The sequence below is a fragment of the Phocoena sinus genome, chromosome 3 (assembly GCF_008692025.1).
Source record: "Phocoena sinus isolate mPhoSin1 chromosome 3, mPhoSin1.pri, whole genome shotgun sequence".
Taxonomy (NCBI): Eukaryota; Metazoa; Chordata; class Mammalia; order Artiodactyla; family Phocoenidae; genus Phocoena; species Phocoena sinus.
In genome coordinates, this window is record NC_045765.1 from 95,725,054 (window position 1) to 95,751,531 (window position 26,478).

At 39.6% G+C, this 26,478-nt stretch overlaps 1 protein-coding gene across 3 annotated transcripts in view; it reads right to left on the minus strand.

Moving 5' to 3' along the window:
• Nucleotides 1-15,543: 15,543 nt before the first annotated feature.
• RHOBTB3 (Rho related BTB domain containing 3) overlaps nt 15,544-26,478 on the minus strand; it is a 56,244-nt gene continuing 45,309 nt past the window's right edge. For 2 of the 3 annotated variants that reach the window (XM_032626287.1, XM_032626286.1), the window contains 2 exons: nt 23,587-23,683; nt 15,544-18,472 (listed from right to left, as the gene is read on the minus strand). In XM_032626287.1, the coding sequence (XP_032482178.1) occupies nt 18,357-18,472; nt 23,587-23,683 (213 nt within the window). In that variant the 3' untranslated portion in view covers nt 15,544-18,356. Of the gene's footprint in view, nt 18,473-21,627; nt 21,706-23,586; nt 23,684-26,478 lie in introns of all 3 variants that reach the window. The other variant, XM_032626285.1, reaches the window with a different exon arrangement.

Sequence of the window (26,478 nt, forward strand, 5' to 3'; positions counted from 1 at the left end):
GGGAAGATCCCACATGCCGCAGGGCGGCTGGGCCTGTGAGCCATGGCCGCTGAGCCTGCGCGTCCGGAGCCTGTGCTCCGCAACGGGAGAGGCCACAGCAGTGAGAGGCCCGCGTACCACAAAAAGAAAAAAAAAGAAAATATCCTGACAGAAGCCAGAGGAAAAAACACTTTACTTATAGAAGAGCAAAGATAAAAATTACATCTGATTTCTCAGAAATCATGAAGGCAAGAAGAGAGTGGACTGAAATATTTAAAGTGTTGAGAGAAAAACCCCACCAAGCTAGAATTCTGTATACTGGGAAATTACTCTTCAAAAGTGAAGAGAAATAAGGACTTTCTTGGGCAAACAAAAATTGAAGGAATGTGTTGTCAGCATACCTACCTTTCAAGAAATGTTAACAGTTCTTCAGAGAGAAGAAAAATGATATAGGTCAGAAATTTGGAACTACATAAAGAAAGGAAGAACACTGAAGAAGGAACAAGTGAAAAATAGTTTTATTTTCCTTATTCATAATTGATCTAACAGATAACAGTTTGTTCAAAATAATAATAACAACAATGTATTTGATTATGAATGCTTATGCATATATATGAGTTTATGTATGCTTATGTATGCATGAAATGAGTGACAGAAATGATACAAGGGACAGGAGGGAGGAATTACGATTATTTTGTTATTATAAGGTACTTGCACTACCTGTGAAGCAGTATATTGCTTTTTGAAAGTGGACTTGAATTAGTTGTAAATGTATATTGCAAACTCTTGGGCAACCGCTAAAATAGAGAAGGAAAAAAAAGTATAACTGATACACTATGAAAGAGAAAAAACACAATCAAATAAAATGCTAAATTAAAGCCACAAATGGCAGGGAAAAAAATGGAAAACAAAAATTGGAACAAGGAACGTGGGCAACAAATAGAAGGCTTTAACAAATATGATAGATAATCCAAGTATATCAGTTATCACTTTGAATGTCAATGGTTTAAAGGCACCAATTAAAAGACAGAGGTTGTCAGAGTGGATCAAAAAACAAGACCCAATAAGATGTTGTCTACAAGAACCCCACTTTAAATATAAAGACACATAGAGGTTAAAAGTAAATGAATGGAAAAAGACATACCATATTAACACTAATCAAAAGAAAGCAGAGCAGACTTCAAAGCAAGGAAAGTTACCAAGGATAAAGAAAGGCATTACATAAAGATAAAGGGATAAACTCTCCAGAAGACAAAACAATGCTTAACATGTATGTGCTTAACAAAAGAGCATAACAATACATGGGGCAAAAATTGACAGAACTGCAACAAACAACAGATGAATCCACCATTAAAGTTGAAGACTTCAACACTTCTCTGTCACAAATGGACAGATCCAGCTGGCAGAAAATTAGTAAGGACACAGTCGAACTCAACAACATGATCAATCAACTGGATATAATCAACATCTGTAGACTACATCCAACAACAGCAGAATACACATTCTTCTCAAGCTCACATGGAACATTCACTAAGATAGACTACATTCTGGGCCATAAAACACACCTAAAAAATTTAAAAGAACAGAAATCATACAATGTGAGCTCTTGACCACAATGGAATTAAGCTAGAAATCAACACAGAAAGATACCTGGAAAATACACAAGGGTTAAGCAACACACTTCTAAATAAGACATGGGTCTAAGAGTAAATCTCAAGAGAAATTTAAAATATTTTTGACCTCAATGAAAATGAAAAGACAACTTATCAGAATTTGTGGGGTGCAGCAAAAGCAGTCCTTAGAGGGAAAGTTACAGCATTCAATTCATATATTAAAAAAAAAGAAAGATCTAAAATCAGTCATCTAAGCTTCTACCTTAGGAAACTAAAAAAACAAAAGCAAATCAAACCCCAATTAAGTAGGAGAAAAAAATAATGAGAATGAGAGCAAAAATCAACAAATTTTTTTTTTTTTTCCGGTACACGGACCTCTCACTGTTGTGGCCTCTCCCGTTGCGGAGCACAGGCTCCGGACGAGCAGGCTCAGTGGCCATGGCTCACAGGCCCAGCCGCTCCACAGCATGTGGGATCCTCCCAGACCAGGGCACGAACCCGTGTCCCCTGCATTGGCAGGTGAACTCTCAACCACTGCGCCACCAGGGAAGCCCTCAACAAAATTTTTGAAAACAGGAAATCAATAGAGAAAATCAACAAAACCAAAAAATGATTCTTTGAAAAGATCAGTAAAATCAATAAGCTTTAGTTAGGTTACTTAAAAAAGAGAGGGAGAGAGGAAAAAAGAGAGGGAGGGAGAAAGGGAGAGAGGGAGAGAAGGAAAGAGAGAGAGAAGAGACAAATTACAGATATCAGAAATGAAAGAAGGTACATCACTAAAGATCTTATAGACATTAAAAGGATAATAGGGACTTCCCTGGTGGCACAGTGGAAAAGACTCCATGTTCCCAATGCAGGGGGCCCAGGTTCAATTCACGGTCAGGGAACTAGATCCCACATGCATGTCGCAACTAAGAGTTCACATGCCACAACTAAGGAGCCCATGTGCCGCAACTAAGACCCAGTGCAACCAAATAAATATATATATATATTTAAAAAAGGATACTAAAGGAATACTATAAACAACTCTATGCCCACAAACCTAGATGAAATAGACCAATTCCTTGAAAGACACAACTTGCCAAAACTCACCCAAGAAGAAATAGACAATCTGAATAGGACTCTGCTATTAAAGAAATTGAATCAATAGTTAATGATCTTCCAAAACAGAAAGCACCAGGTCCATATGGGTTTGCTGGTGAATTCTAATCAAGCATTTAAGGATGAAATTATACCAATTCTCTACAATATTTTTCAGAGAAGAGAAGCAAAAGAATTCTTCCTAACTCATTATATGAGGCCAGCATTACCCTAATACCAAAACCAGACAAAAACACTACAAGAAAACTACAGACCCATACGTCTCATGAACATAGATGCAAAATTCCCCAACAAAATATTAGCAAATCAAATCCAGCAAAGTATAAAAAAAAATATACACCTCAATCCAGCAGATTTATCCCAGGTATGCAAGACTGGCTCAATGTTTGAAAATCAATTAATGTAACCAATCACATTAACAGGCTAAACAACTGAAATTACATGATCATATCAAAAGATCTAGAAAAAGCATTCGACAAAAATCCAGCACCCATTCATGATAAAGACTCTCAGTATACTAAGAATGGAGGGAACATCATCAATCTGATAAAGAAGATCTACAAGAAACCCACAGTTAACATCACATGTAATGGCAAGAAATTTAAAGCTTCCCACCAAGATCGGGTACGAGGCAAGACTGTCCCCCTCCTTTACAACATCATACTGGAAGTTCCTGCTGATTCAATAAGACAAGAAAAGGAAACAAAAGGTATACAAATTGTGAATAAAGAAATAAACAGTCATTATTCATAGATGACATGATTGTCTATGTAGAAACTCCAAAAGAATCGACCAAAGAACTCCTAGAACTAATAGGCAGTTACAGCAAGGTTTCAGGATACAAGGGTAATAATATATGAAAGTCAATTGCTTTCCTATTTAACACAAATGAACCTGAGGATTTTTTAAAAACTCAAAGGGAATTCCCTGATGGTCCAGTGGTTAGGACACAGCGTTTTCACTTCCAGGGCCTGGGTTCAATCCCTGGTCGGGGAACTAAGACCCCACAAGCAGTGCAACATAGCCAAAAAAAAAAAAAAGTCAAAGAACTAAATAACTGGAGAGATATTTGATGTTCATGGATAGGAAGACCCAATATTATCAAGATGTCAGTTCTTCCCAACCTGATCTATGGATTCAATGCAATTCTAATCAAAATCCCACCAAGTTACTTTTGGATTTTACAAACTGATTCTAAAGTTTACACAGAAAGTCAAAAGACCCAGCGTAGTCAACAGCAGAACAAAGTTGGAGGACTGACATTATGAGACTTCAAGACTTACTATAAAGCTACAGTAATTAAGATGATGTGGTATTGGCAAAAGAATAGACAAATAGATCAATGAAACAGAATAGAGAACCCAGAAATAGACCCACATACATACAGTCAACTGATCTTTGACAAAGAAGCAAATGCCATGCAACGGAGCAAAGAGAATCTTTTCAATATATGGCACTGGAACAACTGGGCATCCACGTACAAAATAATGAACCTAGACACAGATCTTACATCCCTCACAAAACTTAACTCAAAATGGATCAAAGACATAGATGTAAAATGCAAAACTATAAAACTCCTAGAAAATGACATAGTAGAAAATCTAAATGACCTTGCGTATAGTGATGTCTTGAGATATAACACCAAAGGCATGACCCATGAAAGGAAGAACTGATAAGCTAGTCTTCACTAAACTTTTAAAAATTCTGCTCTGTGAAAGTGTTGGAAGGTGGAGATGTTGAATAATATCCTCCAAACCCAGAAGGAACTTTGAGACCAAAAAACAAAGCAGGCAATTCCATAAAGTGTAACTATGAAGTTTATTGGGGGTAACTGACACAGACAGGATCGGGTGTTTGATGATCCAGAGGCATTACCAGCGGTATGCCACACTGCCTAAAAGGGTATAGGGGAATTTAAAGGGGCCGAAGCTAAAAATAGAATCTGACTAGTAGGGAAAATCACATCCTCACTGACAGGAACCAGGGGTCTCATTACCATCTGGTTCAGCAAAAGGCATTCTTCCAGTTTTCATATCAGATGAAGGAAAGGGTAAAAGTTGATAGGGAACCTAGCTGGCTTGGGTGCATTCCTTGTGAGTAGACTAAAGCTCAGTCCTGCAGAGAGGAGGGCAATACAACTGTGGGCTTAAGGTGGAGCTGACAAAGTGGAGTCAGTGTAGTTCAGCCACACCCAAAACACCGTGAAGGGAATGAAACAACAAGCCAGAGACTGAGAGAAAATATTTGCAAAAGACATATCTGATAAAAGACTGAAATGCAAATTAAAACAACAGTGAGATATCTCTGCACACCTATTAGAATGGCCAAAATCCAGAACACTGACAGCAGCAAATGCCGATGAGGTTATGGAACCACGGGAACGCATTCATTGCTGGTGGGAATGCAAAATGGCATAACCACTTTGGAAGACAGTTTGGTGGGTTCTTACAAAACTAAACATACCCTTACCATGTGACCCAGCAATGCACTCCTGGTAATCACGCAAAGGAGCTGAAAACTGATGTCCACACAAAAACCTGCACATGGATGTTTATCACAGCTTCATTCATAATTACCAGAACTTAGAAGCAACCAAGGTGTCCTTCAGTAGAAGGTACTGAAAATAGACTGTGGTACATCTAGACAATGGAATGTTATTCAGTACTAAGAAGAAATGAGGTATTAAGCCCTGAAAAGACATGGAGGAAACTTCAAAGCATATTACTAAGTGAAAGAAGCCCATCTGAAAAGGCTACATACTGTATGATTCCAACTATATGACATTCCAGAAAAAGCAAAACTATGGAGACAGTAAAGATATCAGTGGTTGCCAGAAGTTGGGTGTAGGAGTGATGAACAGGCAGAGCACAGAGAATTTCTAGGGCAGTGAAACTATTCTGTATGATACATGTTGTTACACCTTTATCCAAACCCACAGAATGTACGACACCAAGAGTGAACCCTAATGTAAACTACTGACTGTGGGTGACTGTGATGCATCCATGTAGGTTCATCAATTGTAACCAATGCATCACTCTGGGGCGGCGGGGGCGGGGGATGTTGATAATGGGGGAGGCTATGTACGTGTGGAGGCAGGAGGAATATGGGAAACCTCTGTACCTTCCTCTCAATTTTGCTGTGAAGCTAAAACTGCTCTAAAAAAAGTCTATTAAGGACTTCCCTGGTGGCTCAGTGGTTGAGAGTCCGCCTGCCGATGCAGGGGACACGGGTTTGTGCCCCGGTCCAGGCAGATCCCACATGCCGCAGAGCGGCTAGGCCCGTGAGCCATGGCTGCTGAGCCTGCACGTCCAGAGCCTGTGCTCCGCAACGGGAGAGGCCACAACAGTGAGAGGCCCATGTACCGGAAAAAAAAAAAAAAAAAGTCTATTAAAACAACAACTATGCTCTTAAACTCACCAAACCCCACACATATACACACTTTCATCTCTCTCCCTGTGCTGAGATATAGGAAGAGGACAACAAAGGATAGATGGCAGGGAAACAGCCTCCCTGAGGGGCACCTCCAACTTGAAGGGATAATGTGGGAATGGGTCACAAAGGGTCATAAGCAGGTGAGCCTAACCAGGCCCTAAATCCAGTCTAACTCTTTAGCCCTTCCAGATGTACGAAATCAGCATCTGGGATGTGTTAGTAAACAACACAGTCCTAAGCATGTATAAATGGCATCCTTAACACAAAACTCTTTCAGTCAGTCTGAGATCCTAGGACTCTGTGGATTGCAGCAAGCATGCCTTTACCAAAAGCAAACATACGCACAAAAAGGTGTTTATACTTGCTCTTCACGGAGTGTAGAATTCTCTTGTCCCAAGGCTGTACTGTGGGTGTGATATGCAGTGGGGAAGGGGAGGGGGGAAGGCGGGGCGGGGGGTGGGGGGGAGATAAATTCGCAAGAAGTTCACAAGGGCATATGCAAAGCGTTTACCCAGAAACAAAGTTTTCCAGTTTTTATCCAGTTCTGTGGGGCTTCACTGAACCCAGGCCACTGGTTTACAGTAGTTATTAAACCAGTAAAAAAATATTTTTCTAGCTACTCATATTTTTCCTTCCCCCTTCCCTCCCTCCCTTCTTTTATTCCTTTTTTCCTTTCTCTTTCCTCCTTTCTTTTTAAAATAATTTTATTCAGGCATACTTTATAGCTTATGTAATTCATCCATTTCAGTTGTACTATTTAACAAGAGAATGTTCGTGTTAAGCTGCACATTTCCTAGAGGAACTGGCCCAAGAACCCAAAATTGCTGCTCCAGGTATATTCTCCTGGAGCAGAAGCCACATGGACATTATTCAAATCCTGGTTAGGCCATTTCTTAGCTGTGTGCCTGTGGCTAAGCAAATCTCTCCAGCTTGGGTTCTTCCTATGAGAATTAAAAGTAACTAAGTTAACTAATTAAATTAAAATTGATTAAAAGGAAAGAGGACTAACAGAGAAACCTCATTCCCTGGCTGTTTGTGCCCTGAAACCAGCTGCCTTCCTCTCTGACACTTCATACCAGGATATGCTGTTTGTTTTCCAGTCATCAGTCTCAGGTTACTTAACTTCAAATATTAACCACAGGGTGGTGTGTTAACCCATCATAACATTTGAAGAATCATGATCAGATTAGACCTTGGAATAGCATCCTGGGAGGAGGGTGGGGATGAAGGTGGGAGAGGAGTGATGACCTGGATGACTCCTTGACCTTGGAGCCAGGACATGTCCAGACTCCATTTGTTTTCCCACATTGCACAAAGCCAGCGGTGTTACAACACCTTCAAAGGGAGCATCAATTCCCGCCTAAGCTGGATGATTTTACATTTTTTTTAGGATGCTTATGGAGGCTCTTTGCTAGTTGGCAGAGCATGTGGGCTTTGCAGTCGGGTATGAGTTCTGCCAGCTCTGCCACTTATTGACTACATGGCCTTAGGCCGTCACTCACTTGTGCTTATGCTAGAATGGAGATACTGAGAGCACCTTGCTCACATGATTGCTGGGACAATGTGATCATACTAATCCTCACAGAGCACTAACTCTGCACGAGACACTGGTTTCAGCCCTTTACATGTATGATCTCATTTACTCCTCCTAGTGAATCTACGAGTTTGCTACGTCCGTTAGCTCCATTTTATAAATGAGCAAAGTCCAGAGAGAGCCTACCTCACCTATCCGCGGTCACACAGTAAGAGGTGGAGCCGGGATCTGAGTCAATCCGGGCAATCTGGCTTCGTCACTGGTGTTTAATCACCTCACCAGATGACTTTTCTGTGCTATATATTATCTTTATGAAGAGGAAATAACATATGCAAAATGCCTGGCACTTAGTAAAAGGGCAATCAATAGTAATGTTGAAATAATAAATAGTACTTCAATTTCCCTAAGCCTCGCCAGCTTATGGAGTTCCTATAAAGAGTAGTAACAGAAATTTCACTCGATTACATCTCTGCCTGCAGGACACGAGCCCCAAAGTCTCCTGAAGTTATCCCTCGGGTGTCTCCTGTCCTCCCACACTCACCCCTCCCTGAAGGCCCTGCCCTTGAAGTTCCTTGAGAGTGGGGCCTCACTCTGCTTCTGTTTTGAGTGGCTTCTCTGCCCCTCCCTGGGGCCAAACCTCTGGTCAAGTTCCTTGGTCCCTAAGCAGAAATGGGGCCCCTGGGCCACAGCAGTCAACACTGTCAACTTGGAGGCCAGTAACTCTGCTGGGTTCTCCATCAACTGTGCCCCATTACATTCAACAGACATTTCTGAAGCAACTATTATGTTTTGGAAATGGTGATAAAAGACACATAAAAATGAAGTAAAATACAAGTAATCAGATGCCTACTAATACTAAGGTCCCATACAAGATCAGCCTTTCTTACCATATCCATGAAAACTAGTGAGGGATATAAAAGAGGAAGTGTTGTTTTTGTTGGTGGTGGTGGTGGTGGGTACCTACTTTAAGTGATCATCTTCACGTCTGAATTCTTGCAAAGGAAATTATCCTAACTTCTTCTTTCTAAGTCAAGGAAAGCATGTGAACCGTACCTGGACATTGCAGCACTTTGATCTGCCTTTCTACCCTATCACCAGGGGTTTTACCCATAGCCTCTCGAGGACTTTGGTATGTAGTTACTCTAGACCAAAAGGTCCTAATTTACTCTGAGGAAATTCATTCCTCAGAGAAACTCACTATAAATTTAGAAAAACCACCCTACTCCTCTTCCAACAAAGGGGCCATAAGAACCAAGAACCGTGATGTGTCCAGTTACCCAGGTGACCCTGGGGACAGAATTAGACAAGAGATTTCTAGGAAAATACAGTCTACATAAATTTTAATTTTATGAAAACTGCAACTGAGGAGTTTGTAGTTATTTGTCAATAGCCTTAAACTTACTAAAGTACAGGCAAAAGCAAGATACTTCCATTCAAGAGGAGGAAGAGAAAAGCACTCAGAAGTTGGAAGCAAGCCTGTGTGAGGGGATAGTGGTCACCTGCTGCCTATAAAAAGAATTCCCAGGACTCACAAAACTGGTTTAACCAAACTTTGTCCTATGAGGCCCTCTAGAGTAAAAAACATAATTTATTTATGATTGTGCTCCAATATTGTTTCTAATTCTTACAGGGAAGGTGAATATATATTTTTTTAATTGGAAGATAATAAAAAGGTAGACAATTTTCAGGAAAAAAAGTAGATTCTGAGATAGTAGTAAAATCTGTCATTATAAACAGAAAAGATTGATGGACTCAGATTTCCTGTTTAAAAGTGCATATAGGGGGCTTCCCTGGTGGCTCAGTGGTTGAGAGTCCGCCTGCCGATGCGGGGGACGTGGGTTCGTGCCCTGGTCCGGGAAGATCCCATATGCCGTGGAGCGGCTGGGCCTGTGAGCCGTGGCCGCTGAGCCTGCGCGTCCGGAGCCTGTGCTCCGCAACGGGAGAGGCCACGACAGTGAGAGGCCCGCGTACCACAAAAAAAAAAAAGTGCATATAGGGCTGTTTCTAAGTCCTTTCAGAATTTAATTTTACATTAATTCACTGAGAATTCCCAGCCCTATATTATCTGTTGGATAACAGGGTAAAAGGCCCAGTACTCAGCATAAGCCTAAAGAAAGCCCAAGCTTGACAGAAGATTGGCAGGTCAACGGCAGTGCAAGGTGAGGCCTGCAGGCCTAGTGTGTGATTCTGAGAGTGTCTGAGTCGAGACCCCACCTCCTGAAACCTCCCTCATTGCTTCCCCAACCAGCAGAAATCATCCTGGGATGCTCTGCTCTGCCTGACTGCTCCACAGGCCCAGGCCTTGGGGGAAACTCTGGTCTTTTGGTCAAACCCTTATGAAGCAGAATTAGCAAAATGAAGGGAAGGTGAAAGAGCCAGAAGAACTATCAAGAAGACAGAGAGGGACACGGGTCTAGAAGTCAAGTTAAACTGATGGAGGAGGGAGCCCTGGAGTAGTTGGGTGCTTCAGACCCAAGAGACATGGAATTGTTTAGTGGGTTCTCAAGGCCCAACCAAGACTGACAAAATCAGAACTCTGGGGCTGGAGTCCAGGGTTCTGTTTTTATTTTATTTAAACTTTAAAAAAAATGTGGATCGTCTTTATTGAATTTGTTACAATATTGCTTCTGTATTATGTCTTGGGTTCTTGGCCATGAGGCATGTGGGACCTTGGCTCCCCGACAAGGGATCGAACCCACACCCCCTGCACTGGAAGGCGAAGTCTTAACCACTGGACCACCAGGGAAGTCCCGGGTTCTGTTTTTAAAAGGCCTTCAGGTGATTTGATGATGGCTACAGTTTGAGAACAACCAGTTTAATGAATTACTAATGTTCAAGGTATTGAGACCCACCCAATCCTCCTTAAAGAGAACAAAAGATATAATTCATGTCATTTTTATATAAGAAAAGAGGTATATTTGTTTCCTTTTACTGCTTTAACAAATGATCATAAACTTAATGGCTTTAAAACAATACAGATTGATTGTCTTATAGTTTTGGGGGTCAGAAGCTCAAAATCAGTCTGACTGGGCTAAAGTCAGATGTCAACAGGGTTGGTTCCTTCTGTAGGCTCTGAAGGGAGAATTCTGAAACCAAGCAGGAGCAAATGGGGCTCCAGGGGATGAAAGTTTTTCTACTTCCCCTATTTCCTGTTTGTAGGAAATAGGCTTCATTCAGCCTCTGTGACCTTCCCTGAGTTCTAAAGGGCAGCTTCAAACAGTTGCTAAAGTCAGGGAAGTGAGAGAATGCAGAGACAAGGGAGGAGCAGTCAAGAAACAACAGTGTAGCCTTGGGGCAGGGTCCTGGTTCCCCCTCAAGGGATGTACATAACAATATCTTTGAGCTCTTCTGCAGAACTAAAACCCCCAACAGATGGAAGATGTTAACTACTGGATGAAGCATTCTTCATTCCAGAAAGCAGGTCACAGTTCAATATCCTGAGAACCACAGATCACGGGGATCACCGGATGCCAGATGATCTCTAGATTGAAGGGATGCAGGCCCTGCACGCACCCTGATCCTTATCAGAAATCCCGCCCCTTGACTATAAGACTCCTCACAACCCTCACTCTCACCACCACCCCCACCCCGGTATGGGATACACTGTTTTGAGGATATTAGCCCGCTATGGCCCCCTTTGCCTGGCAAAGCAATAAAGCTATTCTCTTCTACTTCACCCAGAACTCCCTCTCCGAGATTCAATTTGGTGCCGGTGCACAGAGGCCAGGGTTCGGCATCAGTTCGTTGCCTTTTCCAGCTTTAGAGGCAGTCCTTCTCCCTTGACTCATGACCCCTTCCTCTATCTTCAAGTGGTAGCATCTTTATATCTCTCATCCCCACGTTGCCTCCTCTCCTCTTGCTCTACTGCCTCCCTCTTTTAAGGGCCCTTGGGATCAAAATGGACCACTCGGGATAATCTTCCCTTATCCAGAGTCTTAACGTAATCATGCCTGCAAAATCCCTTTTGCCATGAAAGGTTAACATTCACAGGTTTGGGGGGTTAGGATGTGGATGTTGGAGGGAGGGCATTATTCTGTTGACCATAGGGAGAAAGATGAGACTATGCATTTTCCTTTGCCTGTACTCCCATAAATAAACACTGTAATGATGCATAAAAAACAAAGGAAGGTGATCACCTATGGGAATGTGGGAAATGGGGTGATGAGGGACAGAGATGGGAGCAAGAACTCTCTTCCCAAAGTATACTTTTTGTAGTATTTTGAGCCAGGTAAATATATCACCTATCACAAAATGACAACACTAAAATATAGAAAGAATGAGAAACCTTTTAAATAATGTTTGGCTGTTCTGCTTGAACATGACACATCAGAGACTAAACCACTGGGAACTCTGGAGTAAGAGGAGTTATAGGTATTAAGAGAAAAGTATTTTAGTGGTGATGCAGTTACTAGGGGAAGAAGAAACAAGATAAAAGGATGCACCATTTGGCTTGGATGTGAACAAAACAAGATAAGCACTAAGTCCTGGATGAAGGACTAAGCTCAGCCTTTAAGGAAAAGTTACTGGTTGAGTTTTGGTTAGTTTGTTTTGAGTTAAAAGAGTTCTGCGGACTCTCCAGTCCAAGTTGCCAACAGAGGAAGAGGGGCTGAGATCCCATCTCCTTTTCACTTAATTTTTTAAAATAAGTAATATATTGTGTCTACTAAATTGTATTTTCTTAAATAGGAGTAAATAAGAGAGCTCTTTGCTCTGAACATGTAAGAGAATCTCAGATACTCTCATAATAATCTGATCATTACTGAACATTAAGCTGTGACAGTAGAGCAGGACAATTAAGATTCTGAGAACACAGCCAGCGCATGCCAGGGAAATTATCTGTATGCAGTTAAACATTATGTGTAACATTGGAGTTGTTCCCCCTTCGTTACGCACAACAGGAACTTTTCTGTCCGCCACAGCCCATCTCACTGCTAACTGTCGTGGTCCGAACGCAGGTTGGAAAAGAATTTCCAGACACAAGGCATTATGTAAAGAAGATAGAATTTATTCGAGGGAAGGGTCACTGCCAGAACAGCGGGCCAACTTCCTAGCAGTCTGGGAAAGTCGAGCCCGAACATGTGCTATTGATCCGTTTTTATAGCCAGAAAACAAAAGAATGGTCTGAGGTGAAAATTTCGTTCACTGATTTGTCGAGGCACATATACCTTCCTTCTATAGGGTGGGAGTGGGACAGGCTGGATGCCTTATTTGGGACAGGTCCCGTTGCCCAGGTGGGCTCAGGAATTTTGTAACCATCGCAACATGGTGGGGAGGGCGATTGAGTCCGGTAGAGGGTGTAACGCCCACACTTTTTCAGGCAGGGTCGTCCTGTGTCCTTGAAGCATCATTGTCCTTGGAGCACCACACTAACCTCCAGTGGAGACTCCCAGGCAGAAGTGTCCCCAAGGATCATTTTGTACATGTTCTGCATCCCCTCAATGGCCTACCACTCTTCCAGTCTATCTGTTCATCGACTCCCCATTCAGCCAACCACCTGGGTCACAAAGATAAATCAAGACATGATACCTGCCCTCAAGTTATTACCATAGAGAGCCCAACAATACGTAAATACCTAAAATGCAATAACTGCCGTAAGAAAGGGATGAATAAAGAGCTAAGGAAAGACACATGCAGAAGCAACTAATTCTTCCTGGGAGAGTCACGGAAAGCAAAAGAGATACGATAATACAAGTGGCACTCTACAGCATATGCTGGAGTTTGCAAAGCAGACAGGAAACGGCAACACAACCCAAGCCATGGGAAGAGCATGAAGTGTGCACGTACACAGACATCTGGATGGACAGTTCTACTTGTCAAGGCAGAAAAGATGCGGCTAGGTTAGGAAAGGCCTTGCTGGCAGTGAGGACTGTGGAGGTTCTCTAATAAGCAATGGGAGTTTTCTAGAAGGGTACGTTCCCAGGTCAGATTTGTGTTAGGAACAGAATTCCAATGGAACTGTGGAGGCCTTTATGGGTTTAGGAGACTTAACTGACAATTCAGGAAACTTCTAGGGAGGAGTTGTATTATATAGCACACATTCCATCCTCATATTATGGCTGCCTGATCTCTCTCCCCCTGCTACCTGGGCTCCTCCACCCTGGAAAGGTCTAATTTTTAAAAATTGAGATATAATTGACATATAACATTATATTAGTTTCAGGTATGCAACATAATGATATTTGCATATGCTGCAAAATGATCACCACAAAAAGTCTAGTTAACATCCATTGCCGGACTTGAGGACATGGGGAGGGGGAAGGGTAGGCTGGGACGAAGTGGGAGAGTGGCATGGACATATATATACTACCAAATGTAAAAGAGATAGCTAGTGGGAAGCAGCCGCATAGCACAGGGAGATCAGCTCGGTGCTTTGTGACCACCTAGAGGGATGGGATAGGGAGAGTGGGAGGGAGACGCAAGAGGGAGGAGTTATGGGGATATATGTATATGTAGAGCTGATTCACTTTGTTATACAGCAGAAACTAACACACCACTGTAAAGCAATTATACTCCAATAAAAATGTTAAAAAAAAAATCCATTGCCATACATAGTTACAGATTTTTTTCCTTGTGATGAGAACTTTTAAACTCTATTCTCTTAGCTTCCAAATATACAGTATAGTAATATTAACTATAGTCACCATGCTGTATATTATGTCCTCATGACCAATTTTGTAAGTGGAAATTTGCATCTTTTGATCCCCTTCATCCATTTCACACTCCCCCCATCCGTTGCCTTAGAGAACCAATATGTTCTCTAAATCTATGAGCTTAGTTTTTTGGGGGGTTTTAGTTTGTTTAAGATTCCATATATATGTGAGATCATATGTTATGTGTCTTTCTTCACTCAGAATAATATCCTCAAGGTCCATCCATGTTGTCACAAACAGCAAGATTTTATACTTTATGTCCGAATAATATTCCATTGTGTGTATACATATATATGGCATATTTTCTGTATTCATTCATCCACTGATGGATACATAGGTTGTTCCCGTATCTTGGCTATTGTAAATAATGCTGCAATGAACACAGGAGTACAGATATCTTTTTGAGTTAGTATTTTCATCTTCTTCAGATAAACACCCAGAAGTGGAAATGCTGGATCATATGGTAGTTCTATTTTTAAGTTTTTGAGAAACCTCCATAGTGGTTGCACCAATTTACCTTTCCACCTACAGTGCACAATGGTTCCCTTTTCTCCACATCCTCGCTAACACCTGTTATTTCTTGTCTTTTGATGACAGCCATTCTGACAGGTGGGAGGTGATACCTCATTGTGATTTTGATTTGTATTTCTCTGAAAATTTATGGTCTTGAGAATCTCTTCATGTACCTCTTGGCCATCTGTATGTCTTCTTTGGAAAAATGTCTATTCAGAAACTCTGCATATTTTTATTTGGATTATTTGGGTTTTTTGCTATTGAGTTGTATGAGTTCTTTACATATTTTGGATCTAACACTTTACCAGACATATGACTTGGAAACACTTTCCCATTCAGTAGGTTGCCTTTTCATTTTGTTGGAAAGATCCAAATTCTCAACCCTCTATTATGTGAAGTTGCTTCTCCATTTCTCAGAAGTCTTGCCCCCAGCCAACACTAAAGCCTATAAGGGCTCATTTCTAGGCTACATAATTATCAAAGCATTTTTCTAAATAATTGCAGTTATTTTTGTTAAGAGAAATTCTGCTATCAGCTGTTAAAGGTAATATAAATTTCTTTATCTCATCACACACATCTAGCATATCAACAACATTCTAAATATTTTACGCATAGTGGTTTGCATGAAGCACGATTATGCTTGAGAAATACAAGGCAGAATTCCCAAAGTTACTTCAGCAATTCAACAGGGTGAAAATAACTACATGACACTGTGTTGAACTTGTTTTAAAAAAAGGTTTATTTGTTACAAAAATGTTAAATACTAAAACTAAAAACATATAAATTCAGGTCAGGCTTTATTAAAATACACACATACCCTTCTTTGCAAAATTATTAAAGATTGAATTAAACAGATGCCTTAAATTAAATAAAATACTCTTGAGGATGTTTTTATCTAATTAGCTATATCAGTGTAGTGTAGTTTTTAAAACTACAGTTGAAAAGTTCAGCTGTCTTGGAAGTCAACTTTATCCAATTCTTCAGTTTTCTGCTTCTGCCCAATATGAAGCCACCATGCTGGCTTAGAAAGGGTGAATTTCAGCTAAGTTACTGAACCTTCTATATTATAAGCCTAACTCTCTACAATATGAACACAGAGTAGTCAGAAGTATACAAGGGTTATATAAGGTGAAAACCTGGCCCAGAAAGAAAAAGCCTTAGTTCTACCATACAGTATCTTCTCTAATTAAAATGATTGGTAAATATATTGAAGCAGAGATCAGCACAAAGCATACATTCATCTAGAAATAATCTTTCAATTAGAAAAACTCAAAAAGAGCACTCATTTCTCCAAGACAGTCTGTAAGGTTTTTTTCTAAAAAGAAAATTCTTGTTATTTTAAATTGAGTTAATTCAAAGGTATTGAAGAGTCTAGTCTAATTTGACTACTATTCTGACTAGCCCAGGAGAGCTGTGACATCGGGGTGTTTGAGTTACTCACAGGTGGCAAAGAACTTTCGTAATAAAAACTACATGCACAGCACCAGCAGAGCACCAGCTCCCAAACCCAACTTCCACTTTTGTCCAACAACCTAGAAACTATCTATGGTCTACTGAAATGCTAAATAGTATTTTCAAGAAAATATTTTGCTTTAGAACTTATATTTTTTAATTTCCTAGATTAAAAGTTAAGATTGACTTAGAATTTTAAGTGTTGTAATTAATGCAGGGGTAAGAAAATGCTTATGAAAAGCAAAAGGCTATCACTGTATTTTAAAAGGCCTTAAATGTGAATGAATTTCTAAAACTCTACTACAGTATCTACTCTTTCCAATGCTAATCTTTGTCAAGTGGAATTTGTCAAGAGTTGATTAGCTCAAGTAAGTTAAATACAAAAAATAAAAAATGCATTCCAGTAATATTTATCAACACAATCCAATTAAAATCAGGTTTCTTGTAAGATATTTGTAGGGGATTTTTACTGTTTTACTCTGACAGTGTTGGTATACATCCAAGGACTAACTGTATAGCATTGTGTCTATACTATGGTATAAAACTGTTTAATCAAACCTTTGAACAGTTGGAAAAACTATGTGTATTCTAAAGTCACTGGCAATTAAAAGAAAAATATATTCCAATACTGAATTACAGATGAAAATGATGCTAACAACAAACAGTAATCTGGTTTTCCATCTCTCAGCTTGTGAGCTTCTGATGTAACTGTTTCTGTTGACATGTGATACAAGAGAAACTATAATTTTGTCCTCTATCTTAGTACCATTTTCTCTACATGTAACAAGTCTTGATTTATATCCTTTCTCTGAACTTATTAGATAATCTTGAAGGACAAGATTCATGCTATTCCTCATCAAATACCCTTTCAGTCCTCAGAAAGAATTCACAAAATTCAAGCCACTGACATCCTTATCTTAGTAAATACACTGAAAGAAGAAAAACTCTTGAGCCTTTGATTGCAAATTCTCCAGAAAGCGTCTTTTCCTATGAGCATTTTTATAAGTGCATATTAAAGTCACACTGGTCAGTCACTTTTACCAACATCCTGGTCTTAGAGAATGATCAAGAAAGTATTCCTCTGTGTAGTGCCAGAATTGTGAGTGTTACAAAGTGAAACCAAATTGATGCATTTCTCACTTGCCAGTGGAGGTGGCAGAGGAGGGAGGCCATGGGTGGTACAGACTTTCCCATGGGGGGAACCCCACATGATCTCTTCCCTCAGCAAGCTTCCTTCTCTTTCCTTGATGTCAGTGCCTCTTTTCTGCTTTCAGAGATGATAACATTTGAGCAAGAAAACATACCCTGCTAGGAGATATGCATAATCTGGGGGGCCCAGTACAGAGTGAAAATGCAGGGCCCTTATTCAAATTTTAAGATGGCGATCGCAGGGCACTGAACTGAGCATGGGGCCCTTCTAAGCAGGAGGCCTTGTGTAAGCACACGGGTTACATGGCCACAAAGCCAGTCCTCTATAGATTTCTTGCCTAATCAGAATCCCAAGGGAGAGACAAGGTAGCTCATTGTTCAGATAAAAACCAGATTTTTGTTTCCATTATGGTTCAAACACTGTCATTGATTTGGAATGAAGTGGCATTTCACTTTCAAAATCCTAGGCAAATTTCTATTCCTAAGACCTCAGCCTGATCAGTCTTCTAGATTTCTCACTATAGAAACAGTCATACTGGGTCTTTAAAAGGCCCTTATTTTAATAGAGCAATTAATCAGACATGATGAAATTTCTGTATTAATCCTACATGATTTTTTAAAAATTTAAACATTTCTTAAATGGAAGGGGTATTAATATCACTAAACCAATAGGGCATCTTAAAGGGAAAAATAGCTGTACACAGCCTTATATACTCGGGTGAAGTCTTAATTTTAGCCTATGGTATATTTTGTTCCCTTTTAAGATCATAATAGTAGTTTTTTTCAATAAGAACTAATAAGCATATTAAGCTGTATGGTGATTTTTTTTTTAACTCCCATACTGGTTGCAGTCACAAGAATTTTCCTAGAACCCAGAAGTACCCCATTCTTCGTAATAACAAGAAAAAGTGTGTGTATATAAAAACTCCAGGGTTACATTACTAAGCAACGACATTTCCGGGAGTGAATATACTTCCTGTATTCCGCAAGCTGCTTCAAGTACATATTTGATGGCCATCTGTGCTTTTCAACAAAACTGCGTTCTTCCACTAAAAGTTTCAGAAAAAGAATATTAATTGAATATATTTTATTTGGGATCAAGCTTCGATATTAACTATTGGTTTCCTATGTAACAGGTGAGATCCAAGCTCTGCTGTATACTTCCTCCCCTCCCCTCAATCAGTCATCAGTATTTATGTTATTCTGTGATTCACAATTATATACTGTTTTAGTTTTTTTCCTTTAATTAGTTTTCTTTGTAGCTAACTCAACCTTCCAAACTCTTTGAAGTCCTCTCAATTCTGTTTTCCACAGGGCCACAGTTATCAGAGGATCTAGCCATTCCTATGGGGGTGGTGGTGGTGTTCCCCTGGGAGACCCCTCTCTTCACAGCCCTGTACCCTCTTGCCTTCTACGCCTGCTTCATGCTTTTGCATTGGATCTCTCCACTCCTGGACTCCAGATTCTTCACTCTGTTTTCTCTAGTTTTGGTGAAGCACAACTTTTATTAGCTGCCTGAAGCAGAGTATGCATAAGAAGTATTTTTGAGACCTTGCTTGTGATGAAACGTCTTCAATCTGTCCTTACACCCAATAGATCATTTGGTTTGGTATGGAATTCTAGGTTGAAAATTTTCCCTCAGTATGTTGAAGACAGTACTCCACTGCTTTCTAGTTTCCAAGGCTGTTAAGAACTCTACTACCATTCAGATTCACGGTCGCTGATAAGTGATCTGTGGGGTTTTTTATTCTGTAAACGTTTAGATTTTTCTATTTATAGTCGGTGTTCCTGCACCTCCCAGTGATAGACCTTGTTATTCGTTAAGCTGAGCACTTAGCAGAGCCTTTTAATGTGTTGACTCAGTTCCTCAGTACTGGGATAACTTCTTGTATTATTTCTTTGATAATTTCCTCCTCAGCATTGTTTTTCTTTTTTCTTCCTGTATTAACTTCTATTACTGAGATACTTCACCTCCTGCATTGAGCCTCCAACTTTTTAAAAAAACCTTTTTCTGTCTCTTCATCCTTTTTGTCCTACTTTCTAGATTTCCTTACCTTTATCTTTCTATTCTTTTATTTATTTAGTTGTTTTCTTTTATTATGGTTTCATTTTTGCTATCCTAATTTTCAAGAGCAACTTGTTCTTTTATTGTTTTTTTTAAAATTATGGTAAAATACACATAATATAAAATTTACCATCTTAACTATTTTTTTTTGTTTTTCCATCTTAACTATGTTTTTTTTTCACTTAACTATTTTTTTTTTTTTTTTGCGGTACGCGGGCCTCTCACTGTTGTGGCCCCTCCCGCTGCAGAGCACAGGCTCCAGACGCGCAGGCCCAGCAGTCATGGCTCACGGGCCCAGCCGCTCTGTGGCATGTGGGATCTTCCCGGACCGGGGCACAAACCCGTGTCCCCTGCATCAGCAGGCAGACTCTCAACCATTGCGCCACCAGGGAAGCCCCCATCTTAACTATTTTTAAGTGTATAGTTCAGTAGTGTTAAGTACATTCACGTTGTTGTCAATCAATCTCCAGAACCCTTTTCATCCTGCAAAACTAAAACCCTATACCCATCAAACAACTCCGTTTCCCCTTTCCCCAAGTCCCAGCAACCACCATTCTATATACTCTGTCTCTATGAATATTGTTTCTTTTTTATAACATTCTATCCCTGTTTTATGAATGTATATCTCTTATTCTTTGAAGATATTAATTATAGGGGGTTTTTTTTAAAGGTTTTCTTCTACTCTTTGTTCTTGTAAGTTCCTTCTCTTCTGTTTCTATTCATTTTGTTTTGTTTTTGGTATTCATCTTGCACATTGGACACTGCCTCAAATATCTGTTGACCCTCAGTTGGCCTCTTTATATTTAAGAGTGAGATGCTAGAAAGCTGTTTGGAAATCTTTTGGGCATGGGCAGGACTTGCTGACTGGTGGAGTACACTGTAGCACAACTGAACAGATATCCACTGGGTTAACTGAGAGAATTCTCAAATGACTGCACCTACAGTTTTTTATGTGAGGTCAGGGAAGGATGCTTCAATTTCATGCCCAGAGTATGAGTGTCAAAGTGGTAGTCAAGGTGGGAGTCAAATACCTGGCTGCCAGAATTCCAGAACCTGGATATGGGAAGAAGGCTGGAGGGTTACTATATAATGTGACACTTTCACATATCTCTGTGTTTTCAGTCCAGCTCCTTGCCCCAATCTCAGCTATACTCTGAGTTCATGATTCTATAACTTTTTTGGTTTAACTTATCCAGGAATAAACCTCCAAACTCCTGTGATGATGAGGGAGAAGCACTTGCCTACCTGGGTGGGATGGAGTATAGCAAAAGCATTCAACTAATCCTATGGCTTTCAGTCCCAAGCCTCATCCTGCTTTCTGAAGTACCAGGTACCTCAAATTTCTACGGCTTTACAGTATTCTGCTGGGTGAATCAGTTTGTCTCTCATCAGTATTCCCTTCTGTGGGCACTTAGGTTTGCTCCTGCTAAGTCAGTTTTCACTTCTCCATCTACTGTTTGACCCCATCTATTATAATTTGTATTAACAAGGTCTTGATCCAGGCTGCAGGGCCTGGATCAGAAGAAACAACCTAGCTGCCTGGGGAAATTAGTTGTAGGTTTCATTAGGGAGCAAAGGTGACATAAGGCTGCTCCCTCAGTTAAGATTAAATAAACAAAAGCAAAAAAACAGAGAAAACTTGTCAGAGACGAGCTCTGGTAGCCAGCAAAAATCAAAACGAGACAAAAAACTCCATAATATATAATATATAACATGATATTGAGATAAATTAAACTGTGAGAATAACGAATCCATGAATGCCAAGGGTAATATATTCCTGTGCATTGCTGTTTGTTTTCGTATAAGAGTCCAGTATATAAAATATGCCTAGTATTTAATGAACTATTTCACTGAGTTCTGATGTATCGGTACCAGCATTAACCTGAGAGCTTTTCCAGTCCCACTTTTAAATTTCTAAATACCTCTAAAGAAGAAAAATCCCCAGTTAAGGGAAAACATTTCATAGAATTCCAATAATAATTTGATGATTTTTGAAGTTGAAAATGAGCAATTCTTTAAGGAAACTGTAAAGAGACTGTGACAAGAACCCTTTTTAATTTCAAGTGACCATGTGAGGTAGGCCAAGAGTAAGGCAAGAGGGAGGAGAGGAGACTATGGCACCATGGAGAGGACACGTGCCTTTAAATGAGTAGCCACTGCTCAGTTCCAGGTTGTTGCCATGTGGGAAGATGGGCCCAGAGAAGCCAGATCTTCCAACTTTGTCAAAAGAAGACAGAAATTTGGATTTTAAAATGTGACATGTTACAATTTTTAATACTGACACTAAAAAAATTATAATACCATGTGGTCCAAATAAAATCCCTTAGCAAGTTACATTCAACCCATAGACTGACAGTTTATGACTGCTGATATAGACTATCAGATTCTCCCTTATCCACAGGGGCTTTCTTTTTCTCTGCCCAAAAGGATACATCACAGCAGGTCCTGGACATGAACAAGCACCGCTAAATCAGAGCACTCAGGATACTGTTTTAATTCCCATCAAAGGAACATAAGACAATCACTGACACAGCCTCATTTTCTTACCCTGCCTTCTCAACTTACACCCTGGAGTCCTGCTTCTCACTGTGCCAGGTGGTGGTCATAACATACTTTACAGGCAATTGTATAAGTATCAGAATAAAATAAAGATTAATAACTCAAAGGATTCAGAGAGCATCCTTCCCCCAAGGTTGTAATAGTACTCTATGTGTATCACATATCTACACAAAATAGTAAGTAGAAAATCATCTGACTAGTCTTTTACAAATGAAGGTGACCTCAGGTGGCATAATAAAGGGGGTCCTAAAACCAAAATGTTCATTTATTTCATTTTTAATTGCCTCCTTAAAGAATAACTGCGGAAGAATGCCCCTACTAACTAACAGCAAGGGGAAGTATGCCTTATGTTTATGAATGAACTTTGTTTCTTGCACAAAGTAAATGGTTAGTAAATATCTATTGTCCTGCTATGATTTATTATGTTACTCTTCTGCACTAATAGTTAAACTCTATGTAAACAGCCTCCCAATAGGCATACAATGTTTGTTGACTGGCTGAATACATCTGCCCAAAACTGACTCTCTGTTTCTTGGTTTCCTTAAATATGCAATGAACAGCTGAATGAAACCAGAGATGCTCACCTCTTCTAGCAGATTCTCTTTTACAAGCAAAATTTTACATAGAATTCTAAGATCTCAGCAGATCAAAGTGGAACCACTCTGGATGAAGGTGGGAGAGAGGAGTCCAAGAACAGCGAGCGCTAGCCTCTCCTCCCCTCTCCCTCTTCTGCGCCACCCACCTCGCTCTCTGCCCCCACCTCACAAGAACTGCAGGCATCATCACCAAGGAGGTTTCTCCACTTAGAGTTTGAAACTACTTGACTAGGAGATCTTTCATTTCCTTCTCCCCTTACCTTGATTATTCCTTGGGTCTACTCTAGGCAATAACATGAGCAAACCATTGTATCTAAACTGTCTACTTTGATGACTATTCTATTTTCATTTTCTTTCATCTTATGCAGCACTCAGAAGCTCACCCTTTGATTGGTTTTAATCTTTATAATTTACCTTAAAAAATCACAGTAAGTATACTCTCTGCTCAGTAAACTTTGCACCACTCTTTGATCAATAAAAAATTGGTATTGTCGAATGATATAATGGACTCCTGCAGAGACAGGAGATACCAGTACAACAGAACTATATACTAGGGATAATTTTTTCTTTTTCAGAAGAAAATTTAAAAAGCTGTACTATTTAAATTTTGCTTCTGACTTAGGTGGTTAAAACCAAATCTCATTTATCACAACCAAATGTCATGTGAGGCCCCCTTCTCTCACTGCTTCAGAAAAAAAGGCACTTAAAAATGGATGGGAGCTATGAAACAATCATTAGGAAACTTCTTGTGTAACACAGGTCAAGCTTCTTATGAAACACCGGTTACTATAAGTGTCCTCAATTACCACACTGCATACTTAAAAGGAATGTCTTATACTGACTTTTTATTTTTAAAAACTACTATTCCTACAAATTATGTCTCAAATCTAAAAACAAAGAACGGAAAGGTTTTTCGTTCCAAAAACATTAATTAGCAATCTACCTGAAAGATCTTGAAATTCAGGCTTCTGACTGAAGATGAGGTAGTTAGTGGCAATGAAATGAAGCAGCCAGGTTGAGAGGCAATCAGAATGGTGAAACTGCAAGAAAAATGGAAAGTGAAACAATATTGTACATAATGACCATCAACATGATGATTAGATTGAGAGAATGGTCCAGGACAACTCATGGAGGGCCCAATTCCACATTTAATGTGTCTGTATGTGATGCAACCTTCAGTCTACTCTGACAGCAGGAAGGAAAAGGGAGCATTATTAACAAGTAATAATAAAATCGCATCAATGAAGAAACCAAATCAAATGAAGAACAAGCTACGGCTGCTATAGTGGCTGAATGTCTAAGCAGATGTATGGTTGCATCTGTGGGTAACAAAGACTACTAGAAGTTCTTGAGGACTTTCATTTAAGCTTTTCATCTAAGGTCATGGCCTTCACTAACTGCACTTATATCTGTGTAGCAGAGAGAAGATTATGGTTAGCAAAGGTATACATCTGTTCATATCTCAACAACTTCACCTGCAGAGAAAACCAAAGAATATTTTGAGGAGGAAATGTCATCAATCTAAGGGTATGGGTTTCCACATGTAATTATTTCTATGAGAAGGTTATGTCTGAATAATTGGTTTTAACTGGGATGTACAGTTACACTGAGCAGGATTTCTAGCACACTTACCATCCATCCCGAATTCCAATAGCTAATGGAAGGGAAACTCAGAAACTTGGCCATGACATCATTACCTTGGTGCCAACCCAATGACACTCACTAATCCATCTAACCACGCAATTCAGATTACAGTAGCATGCTGCCAGGTAACTTAGGAACATGAGTATAGTTCTTTTATTATTACTGTGGTAAAATATACATAACATAAAACTTACCATTTTAACCACCTTTACGTGTACAGTTAAACAATAACTCCCCTTTCCTCCTACTCCCAGGCTCTGGTAAACACTATTCTATTTTCTATGAATTTGGCTATTCCAGGTACCTCGTATAAGTTATACAAGTTATACAAAATTACACAATGTTTGTCCTTTTTCTGACTGGTTTATTTTACTTAGCATAAGGTTCATTCACGCTGCACCATGCATTAAAATTCCATTCCTTTTTAAGGCCAAGTGATATTGCATTGTATATATATATACCACATTTTGTTTATTCATTCATCTGTTGATGGACATTTAGGTTGTTTCCACCTTTAGGCTAAATATAGCTCTTTTAGGGACACTCAAAAATAGCATATAAGCAATAAGTAATGCTAAATTGAAGACAGATTTGTAATCTCAAATCTTAAGAATGAAACTCAAGTATCACTCTTTTTAAAAGTTATAGGGTGTGAATATTTTACATAAAAATTCACAGGTCCCTCTGATTTTAATTACAGACACTCAATTTTTGAATTGTAAGAGACGTCATGGTTCATCTAATACCACATCACATATTAACAATCTTTCTTCACTTAATGTTTTAGCAGATGAATATGAGTGATCTCAAGGGAATACAGCAAGAATGTGGAGCTATTTTAACAGAAGCCACCCAGCACTACTAGATGGTTAACACAGAGGAGAAAACCTACCAACAGGGCGTTCAGAACACTGCCTAGGGGCTGTGACTTCGAAAGAGAGGGAGACCACAGAAATGAACAGCTGGCTATAAAAACACGGTTCAAATGCAGAATTTTATTTTTGAATAAGATTTAAGATTTCATAATTGTGGGCTCTTGGCAAGAGATGGAATGCATCCCACTGGAAAGACTACATTTTTGGAAGAATATGTGCTGACTTGAGAAGACAGTTTAAACTGAAATAAACAACAGAATTTTAAAAAGAAAATTTTAAATATACCATAAACCAAATGCTACAGCATTTAGCAGCCCTGTGAAGAATAATAATGGTGGAAAAAGTACCGCAAAACTCACAAGGAAAAGGTCAGAAACAAAACTGGTGGCCTGAAGAAGCCAAATATTAAATGCACAGATTATAAGCAAGAATTTGAGTTTAAAACTTTAATATGAGAGTAAACAGGACTTCATAGGAATCACCAAAGTTTCCAAGATAAGGTTTAAAGGGGAGGAGGAATAAGGAAATCTCTACCTCAATCCAAAGGAACTGATCCGATTAAGGGAAAAAAGCCTCTGTTGCGTGTTAAGATTTCAACGTGATGGAAACATATGAACCTGAAGGTAGAATCATGGTAAAGAACTGAGAGAGGTTAAAGGAGAGCTCCAGCTCATCTGTATCAAAACTGCTTATTTGTATCAAAAGTATGAATGATGCTTTCCTGATACACAATACAAAACTGGCAGAGATGATAGAGGGATTGGAAATTTCAATTATTCAGAGAGCTACTGGAAAGCTAATTCTGCCAAAAGACAATTTCACCTCCTAGAAGTCAGAGAAGCAATGAAGGAAAGATTAACTAAATTTTGACCAACAGATGAACGGGTTGGCGAAGTTGAACCTCAGCCTAAGAACTTCAAACAGGAAGAAAATTATCCTGTTTCTGTGATTCATAATTGGCAAATTAGGGACCACCAGGAATAGACTAAAGGAAAACCGGTAAAGGTAGGCTTAATCTTAGCAAACAGAAAAGTCTTCAGAAACAAAGAGTAAAATTCAAGAAAAGTTGGTATCTTAGACTTTTAAAATTCAAAGGGAAAAAGAAGGATAATCACATAGTCAGAAACCATACATTCAGGGAATACAGGTCAGGAAGAATTTCTGACAATACAATCATAAATGATGCTAATGAGGAACTGTGTGTGCGTGTGTGTGTCTGTGTGTGTGTGTTTTTTGGGGGGGGCACTTAAAGAAATCAGTGCAACCAAGCAGGACGTTCTCTTATGCGTGAACTATGTAAAAGGATACTACAAGAT